The sequence below is a fragment of the Episyrphus balteatus genome, chromosome 1 (genome assembly GCF_945859705.1).
Source record: "Episyrphus balteatus chromosome 1, idEpiBalt1.1, whole genome shotgun sequence".
NCBI classification, from domain to species: domain Eukaryota; kingdom Metazoa; phylum Arthropoda; class Insecta; order Diptera; family Syrphidae; genus Episyrphus; species Episyrphus balteatus.
In genome coordinates, this window is record NC_079134.1 from 79,754,728 (window position 1) to 79,763,823 (window position 9,096).

Consider the following 9,096-nt stretch of genomic DNA (forward strand, 5'->3'; position numbering starts at 1 on the left):
ATATTTCAGGTTAATCAATAGAATTGAGGTGCAGTGCAATAACACCAGCGGCAATAACCTCTGCAGGTGTTATTACACAAATAAAAAGGAAATATCCCCTGCAGGCTTTATTTCCTTTTTTATATGGCATTTACACCCGTGGGTGTTATTGCCTTTTTATATTTTTTTTCTAGTTTATAAGATCGAAAACCAAAAAATTGCGATGCTACGCGCCATACACTTTGAGGAAGGTATTGGGGGGCATGCTGCCCCCCTGCTTGGGCACACCATAGGATTTGGGAAGGGTATGAAGTTGGGTGTAGGCAAAATTTCTTCACCTTGTCCCCACTCCAAATTCTCAATTTTTAATTGCCTTATTACAGGTGAAAGTGCTTATTATTCACATTCAGAATGAGAAAACAACCGTGGGGCTTAATGCCTTTTCGAAGTAGGTGTTATTGCTACTTTTAAAAGGAAATAAAGCCTGCAGGGGATATTTCCTTTTTGTTTGGGTAATAACACCTGCAGGGGTTATTGCCGCGAGTGTTATTGCACTGCACCTAGAATTGAGTGAATCAGGTCTATGTCAGATGTATTTTATCAAAATTCAACGAGTGATCAAAACGTAGACCGCACTGCACAGATCACACACACTTTAATTTATAAAATTCAGTTAAAGTCCAACATTTACCTGGGAAGCGAGTTTTTCTTAAGTAGTAGGCAGATGTTCTTGAAGCCTCTTCTGCAGTGGGCCATTCCATAATTTTTTTCGACCGGTTTAATTTTATCAAGCTATTGCAGTATTCTGGTTTTCATGCTCATTTACGGGCAAAAATTTAAATTTTAAATGAAAATCAAATGAAAAATGTATACAAATTGGTTGTGGTGAATTTTTGGTGAATTTTTGCTGTAAAATGCTTTGAGGAGTCTTAAATCGCCAAGTTCAAAATGAAAAGAGCCAAAATCCGATAAATCGAAAATCAAAATTTTAAGGAGCGAGTTAAAAGTTCAAGGAGCCTGTTTGGCGATAAATAGCCGTCTCTGGCAACACTGATTTGCAAACTCCGAATCTGTCTGCAATCGATCTAGAATCACAAAGTTAATTGGTAGTATTTATAGCAAAATTCAATTTTAAAGTTCAAGTGACCTCAACTCCAAATTTATAAAGCGTTTCGCCCAGGTACGCTTTATAAATTTGGAGTTGAGGTCACTTGAACTTTAAAATTGAATTATATTCAATCGCTCCACTTAAAATAGAAATAATTTAAATAATTTTTATTATTTTTGTTATTTTTTTCTTCGTTTTTATAGCAAAATAAAAACATACTTCGTTCCTAATGCATTCTGGAATTCCCAGATACCAAAGGGTTATCATAATTTTTTTTCTAAAGCTGTTGAGTCCCTGCCAGGTCCAGATTGATGTTCCTCAATTAAATAAATCTCTCAACACAGGATATCGAAGACATCTGGATCTAGCCGAAAATGTTGCTTGAAGGTTTTGTCTAAAATCTCGGCACCACTCCTTCATCATAATTTTGTTTTTCACAATCCTTCTCGAAAAACTTTCTTCAAAATCATCTTCGTCATTCGCTCAAAATTATAAGCCTTTTCCATTTTCGTGTAATTTAAAAATATTTAAACTGAAAGCAAATGACAATCCAAAACAAATTTTTGTCAGCTTGTCAATTCTTTTTATGTGTGACAGTTCCGTGCTCAGGTTTGTTTCTTTATTAACTCGGAAAGGTCTGAGCTTACTCTGCTTAGACCGAACTCGATGAGCTTAAATTAAAAAAAAAATTTGAAGTCACAATTTAAATTTAAAATTATAAAATAAAAAAAGCGTGTACAAAAATAAAAAGATAAAAGAACTGCAAAAAAAAAACTAAGATATGAAATCCATCCCTCTTTTTTTATAAACAAATTTTATCGAAAAGTCGGTAATTTTCCAGACAAGTCGACACATATATGTACATACCTACTCGTTATTTCATAGCAACGACTTTTTGATTGATTTGTTAGAAAAAATCTCGAATTTCTTACTTCCAAAACAATCGACGGAAAAATTAATTACCTAAATTATTTAAAATTAGCAAGGTAAGTCTTTTATAAGAAACTGGGCTGTAAAAATTACTTACTTACTTAGGGTGACCAGCACCGTAAGGCGGCTAGAATCCGCTGTGGATTTGGGCCTTAACCAACAAGCTTCGCCAGCCAGCTCTATCCTTAGCTTGCTGATTCCAGTTGCACACGCCAAGTTCATTGAGGTCCCCTTCCACTTGGTTGCGCCACCTCACACGAGGTCTTCCTCTACTGCGCCGTCCCTCTGGGTTGGAGTCGAAAACTTTCCGGGCCGAAGCATTGTTGTCCATGCGCTCCACGTGACCTAGCCATCTCAGGCGCTGCACCTTCACTCTCTTGGCTAGGTTAGCGTCCTTGTAAAACCCGCAAAGCTCGTTGTTGTATCTTCTTTTCTAATCACCATCAGTACACACGGAACTAAAAATCGCACGAAGACTTTTTCTCTCAAAACAATCCAAGATGTTTTCATCCGCCTTCGTAAGAGTCCATGCTTCTGCACTATATAGCAGGACTGGGATGATAAGAGCCTTGTATAGGGACACCTTAGTTGCTCGAGAGAGGGCTTTGCTGGTCAATTGCCTTCTCAAACCAAAGTAGCAGCGGTTGGCAAGAGTAATTTCAGCGCTGATGTTGTTGTCCGTGTTTATAGCCTAGCCTAGGTAGATGAAGTTCTTCACAACCTCGAAGTTATGGCTGTCGATGGTGACGTTATGTCCAATGCGTCGGTGTTGAGTGTCCTTTTTTGACGACAGCATATACTTGGTTTTGCCCTCATTGACCCTTAAACCCAATTTTTCCGCTTCCGTTTCAATGCTTACAAAAGCGCCATTGACATCACGCTGAGTTCTTCCGATTATGAGTTGGGTATCGATTTGTTGTTCCTGGTTTTTTTCCAAGATCTGCCGTAATGTGAATATTTGATAGATGGTGGACTTTCCTGGTCTAAAGCAACACCGATAAGGACCTATCAGGTTGTTGACGAACGGCTGCAGACGTTCACATAGTACGGCAGAGAGGATCTTATATGAGATGTTAAGGAGGCTGATTCCTCTGTAGTTGGCGAAGGTTAGAGGGTCTCCTTTCTTAAGGATCGGGCACACGATGCTGAGATTCCATTCTGTGGGCATGCTTTCCTCCGACCATATTCGGCAGATGAGCTGGTGCATACTCCTAACCAGGTCATCTCCTGCTGCTTTAAATAGTTCGGCAGCAAGGCCGTCAGCTCCAGCGGCTTTGTTTGACTTAAGCTTGGATATGACTGCCTTAACTTCTTCCAGGTCGGGGGGACGGAAATGTTGGCCTTCATCGTCGATATTGAATGGTGCAATCTGTCTTTGCGCGGGGTTGGCTTCGTCATCGCCATTGTAGAGATTGCAGAAGTGATCTTTCCATATTCTCAGCATCGCTTGCGTCTCTACTACGATGTTTCCCTGTTGGTTTTTATAGGCTTCAGTTCTAGGTTTATACCCCTGAGATGTTCTTTTTACCTTCTGGTAAAACTTACTTTCTACTTACTAACTTCATTCCTGTTATAGCATCCCTCTATTTCCACGATCGCTTCTTTCTCGTGTTGCCTCCTTTTTCTCCTGAGAAGCCGATGTTCCTCTGTTCTTTTCCGCTTGCAGAGCTCATTGGCAGCTGTGGTCCTTCTGTGCAGCGCCGCTTTGTATGCTTTCTGTTTAGCTGCATGTGCTTGCCGGCATTTATCATCAAACCAGGGGTTTCGTTGTGGTGGCCTTGTGTTGTGGCTTCTTGGCAGTGCTGCCACTCGTTATCATACTTGCTGCTGGCGGCGTAGGACTTCTTAAGAGGTTATTCGAGACGCGATCGGAATAGGACCTGGCAATCTCTTGCGATTGTAGTCGTCCGACGTTAAACTTCCTCACAGTATTTCCTTGTGTTGGCGATGGTCTGGAAATCCGCATCCGTACATTGGCTACAACCAGATAGTGGTCAGAGTCAATGTTGGCTCCTCGGAACGTTCGGACGTCCATAATACTGGAGGAATGTGTAGCGTCGATGGCAATATGGTCAATCTGGTTGACGGTTGATTGATCTGGAGATTTCCATTTCCCTTTATGAATCTTGAGATGCGGGAAACACGTACTTGCTATGACAACATTTTGCCCCGCAGCAAAGTCGACTAACCTGAATCCGTTATCGGATGTGTTGTCGTGCAGGCTATGCTTTCCGACTGTGCTTCCAAAGATATCTTCTCTTCCTAGCTTTGCATTAAAATCACCCATGACAATTTTAATGTCGTAGCTTGGGATTTGCTCGTAGGTTTTTTCGAGGAGCTCGTAGAAATTATCTTTGGTGGTATTGTCTTTCTCTTCCTTGGGGGCGTGTGCACATATCAGGCTTATGTTGGTGAATTTAGCCTTTATGCGGATCGTGGTGAGGCGCTCGTTGACACAGTCAAAACTCAGGACGTTCTGCCTTAGTCTGCCTCCGATGACAAATCCACATCCAAATGTGCCCTGTTGCCGGTTGCAGTCGCCGTAGAAGATATCGTGGGTCTTCTATTTTCTCTTGCCCGGCCCTTCCCATCGCATTTCTTGGATGGCAGTTATATCTGCCTTATAGCAGTCGAGGGCCTCCGCTAATTGTTCGGCTGCACGAGGTATTGTTCTTATTGACCCTAGCTCGATGTACAGATGGACGCACAGTCGCAAGCACGCACAGACGCACACACGCACAGACCGACGGACGGCATGATGATACCCACTTTTTTGATCTTCTCCATCATCGTAATATTGGTTTTGATTAAGCTATTTCTATAGCTTGTCCCGGGGTTTTATTTAAGAAACCAGGGACGTATAAGTGTCCCGTATTTTGTAATTTGTCCAGTGATTGTCCCGTATTTGCAAATTCTCTGATTTTTGTATTCAATTAAATACTTTTTACGGAAAACAAGAAAACAGTGGTTGTAATTTAAAATTTTCCTAATTTTTCGGATAAAGCATTAAGGGGGGGTTTCCATAGCATTTTAATGGAAGACGGTTGACTAATTGTTGTATAACTTTTGCAGTTTATAAGATAATCTTATGAAACGTACTTTTTTGAAAAGGTAATAAACGTACAAATATTTTTGCATCATTTAAATTTTAGAAACATTTCTTGTGCTATTTTTATAAGGGTCGAAAATGATTTTTTTCCTGCAAATTTAGATTGAATCAGAATTTTGGTTGGGCACCGTTGTTTATAAACTTTTTATTTATTTTTTTTTTGTTTTATAATGATCAAATGTGTTTTCATGCAGTACGCGAAACAGATTTTTTTTTTTTTTTTTTATTAGAAAAAAAGCTTCGTTAATTTGTTGTAATTTCATGTTTTTTTACTCACTCTTCTTAGAATAACTTTACCGTTTATTAGTGTTTTTAGATGAAACAAAAAGAAAACAATAAAGGGAAATTAGGAGAATCCAATTAAATTTCTAAAATTTAATTTGAAGTTAGTTTGAACGGTTAATTTGAAGGAAAGGTGTCAAAATGCACTTTTTTAGCATTTTGGTCGTGGGGCAAAGCGTGATTATTTTTTAAAATGTTTTTGTATTTTTTAATGAGAAGTTAATAAAGTTGTTCATGCAACCCGTTTGCCAAAAAAAAATATTTTTTTTATTTACACACTAAAAATTTGATTTTAATAAACCAATATTTGCATTCTGTTTTTGAGGAAGGGGCAGTCAAAGCATCCACAATTTATTTTTATTATTTTTTTTCATTATATTTCAAATCAGTTTCAAAAAAAAAATATATATTTTTGCTCACAGTATTTTTAATATAAATTTTTGAAAAAGTGTCTATTTTAGCTTTTTTTACTTTGAAAATTCCATTGATCACGCACACATGCAAATTTAGTTCAAAAGAATGCCACGCATAAGCTGGCGCTGATGAACTCTTTTTTTCTGTTCTTTTCTATTTATTGAAAAAAAACTTGCTCTTGCGCTCTCATTTTCTCGTTATATTTTGTTTTTGTTTTTTGTGTTTACATAATATGTACTTTTTTTTTTTTGTTTCCTATTTCCTCACTCAGGCAGGTAGAAATCATTCATGAAATTATGAAGATGCTGCAGAGAGTAGGTAGATAGTAGATATTTTTTGCAAGATCATTATCTTTTGTTTTCAAAAAGGGTTGTTTTGTTCTTGTTGACTCTTGGGTTTTTTCTAACAATTCATTTCGTGTTTATAATATCGCACCCGCGGTTGCGAGTTGACACTTTTGGGTTTTTTTTTTTGGTGTCAGCGAAATTCTTTGCATTGTGTAATATTCACATCGCTCGTGCGGGGATATAGGTAAAGGATTAGATATGTGGTATGCATTTGTTTGTGTGTAAAAATGTGTATTGACATTTGACATGTGCTTGTGCACAATGATTGATTTCTATATTTAGGTTGATTTCTGGGTTGTATTGTTTATTATACTACACTCGCGCGTGCGTGCGGGGTTATATAATATAAATATATCGTTTTGTTTTTCATAGCCTTTGTTTATATGTTGCGGATTCGGTTTTTTTTTGTAGGTTTGTAGGTATAATAGTTATATTTTCGCGGGGGAATGTGTAAAGGGTTATATAAGTGTATTTGTGGTTAGAATGCACCTGATGGTATTTATAGAAATAGTTTTGAATAGGTGAAGATGCTCAGTATGTTTCCTTAGCAAAAACAAAGTTTTTAAAATTACACCTACTGAGGAAACAAGCAAAAAAGTAGCTAATGCCTATCTGAATTTATAAATAAAATATCAGTTTGAAAAAATAGATCATTTTTTTTTTCAAAGTGTTGAGCTTGAAAATTATTTTTGAAAACTTCCCTAAACTTTGATTACATAGTTGAAAAATTAATTTCAAGGTTTAAAAAAAAGTAACTTATAAGTTACACTGGTCAACAAGCTTTTTGCCACAAGAACCAAAATATACTTTTCTATATGTTTTTGATATGCTGAACTCGAATCTGAAGTCAGAAAATATTTATTGGCCTCCGTTTTTGAAATATTACCGTTAGAAAATACCGAAAAACGTCATTTTGGCTGTTTTCGAGGTTATGTTTTTATGTGGGGTAGTTCCTTATGAAAAAATTTGTAACGGTTCCTATAAGAACTGGTTTTATTCTTTCAAAAAATGTTTAAATCTTTCCGATATCTTTTTTACTTCCCGAGATATTTAAAATTTAAGGAGTGGTCTTTGACTCAGAAATAGCACTGGCCAAACAAATTAAACTTTTTTTGCCACAAGAACCAAAATATACTTTTTTAAAGGTTTTTGAGTTGCTGAACTCGAATGCGCAATCAGAAAAATGCTATTGGCAACAAATTTGTTTATAATGAATTACCCCACATAAAAACAGAAGCTAGAAAAGAGCCAAAATGACGTTTTTCAGCATTTTATAACGGTTATATCTCAAAAACGGAGGCCAATCAAATTTTTTTTGACTTCAGATTCGAGTTCAGCATATCAAAAACCTATAGAAAAGTATATCTTGGTTCTTGTGGCAAAAAAAAGTTCAATTTTGTTGACCAGTGTTATTAATGCTGCCTTATTTTTGTTTCCTAATAATGTAGGTATAGGTAAATAAAAAACCAAATCGATTCAACTGAGTTCATTGCATTGGTGACTCTAAAAAAATCTTTATTAAAAAGGTGTTGAAAGTAAATTGGATTGATATCGAGTCCATCCTCAAACAACATATAGATAAGAACCTAAACATTCTATATATTGTAAGTAAATACATTTCCATGTCAGCCGGCACGCGCGTGTGCGAGATAAAAAATTGCTCAACGAAGAACAACTGAAAAGTGAGCAAGAACCTGAAAACCAATCCTTCTGCGCATCTACTCATATTTTTATACAAACTACACAAAGGATACTGTCAAGTATATTATATCAATGCACCCATATAACACATCCTCTACCTGCTTCTCCGCTGAACAACTATAATTATTATTATAATGCAAAAAATTTCTCTGATACACAAAAAACTCAAATGCCATCCACAACAGCAACATGGAAACAAGTTTTCATTTCAAAAATAAATAGGTATACACTCCAGAAATCTTTCATGAAAATATTGAATTTCAAACCAGTTTTCGTCCACAAACACCATATCCATATAAAGATCTATGTAGTATACCTACATCCATTTGCATGTCACCCCGCACGCGTGAGTGCGATGGCGATCTCACAAAGAGACAATGAATGAAAACCATAACCAACATCCTGAGAGTAAAAAATCAGAGAATTCGATGGCGAGAGAGCGAAACACATTCACTAATACACACAAATGCTTTTACATGAGATTTGACTTTGCTGAAAAAGGGAACCCAGTCTTAAGACAAGTACGCTGCTGATGCAAAACGAAAATTTTTCTAATTCTCCAAAGTAAAAAAAAAAAAATTGCTGCAGGAAAGATTGCGTGGACAAATAGACGGGAGTGACAAACGATTGAAATATCTCCATATATTCTAGCACAGGTAAGAATTTCGTTACCTAGGCCGCGTATTGTGCAACGAAAAGCACAATTTTCGTTTACGATTTCGTTGTACTGGTTTTGCAAGTAAATTTTCGTTTCTCCTTAGTTTTTCTTTAAATGTTCGTCAATTATTTAGTTCCAGCTTCTGTTTCTCAGGTTGCTACACCAGGAAAAATTAAAGAACAACATGTGGAAGAGTAAAGAACCCAGATAACTTTCAAAACTTTTAAGGACGTGTGTGTTAAAGATCATACAATTTCAAAATCATTTAAAATAAAATTAAAATGTCAAAAAACAGCTCTCCTGATTTTGATTAAAAAAATATGTTTATAGAAGTTATTAACAGACATTATTATAAAACCATTCTCTTGATTTCTGATTTCGTAAACGACTGAAATGATTTCAACAAAAACGCTCCCATACAATCGTTTTGGAAATCTTTATATCAATATAAGCAAAAATTATGAAAACTCATTTTAAAAAATTTTATTTTTTTTGAAAAATCAATGTTTTTAAAACGATCCAACGATTTTTTTATCCGTCCCGGGTTTCGCTTCCAGAAATATGGTCA

At 36.4% G+C, this 9,096-nt stretch overlaps 2 protein-coding genes across 2 annotated transcripts; both read right to left on the reverse strand.

The window, feature by feature from the left end:
- Positions 1-2,708: 2,708 nt before the first annotated feature.
- LOC129907172 (uncharacterized) lies at positions 2,709-3,461 on the reverse strand. Its single transcript, XM_055983264.1, has one exon. The coding sequence runs from the start codon at positions 3,459-3,461 to the stop codon at positions 2,709-2,711; it is 753 nt and encodes a 250-aa protein (XP_055839239.1).
- Positions 3,462-3,767: 306 nt separating this feature from the next.
- On the reverse strand, positions 3,768-4,304 carry LOC129907180 (craniofacial development protein 2-like). Its single transcript, XM_055983277.1, has one exon. The coding sequence runs from the start codon at positions 4,302-4,304 to the stop codon at positions 3,768-3,770; it is 537 nt and encodes a 178-aa protein (XP_055839252.1).
- Positions 4,305-9,096: the final 4,792 nt, after the last annotated feature.

Bases quoted from the DNA above. Each gene is read 5' to 3' on its own strand.
- LOC129907172 (XM_055983264.1), bottom strand. From the start codon at position 3,461: ATGCTGAGAATATGGAAAGATCACTTCTGCAATCTCTACAATGGCGAT.
- LOC129907180 (XM_055983277.1), bottom strand. From the start codon at position 4,304: ATGGGTGATTTTAATGCAAAGCTAGGAAGAGAAGATATCTTTGGAAGC.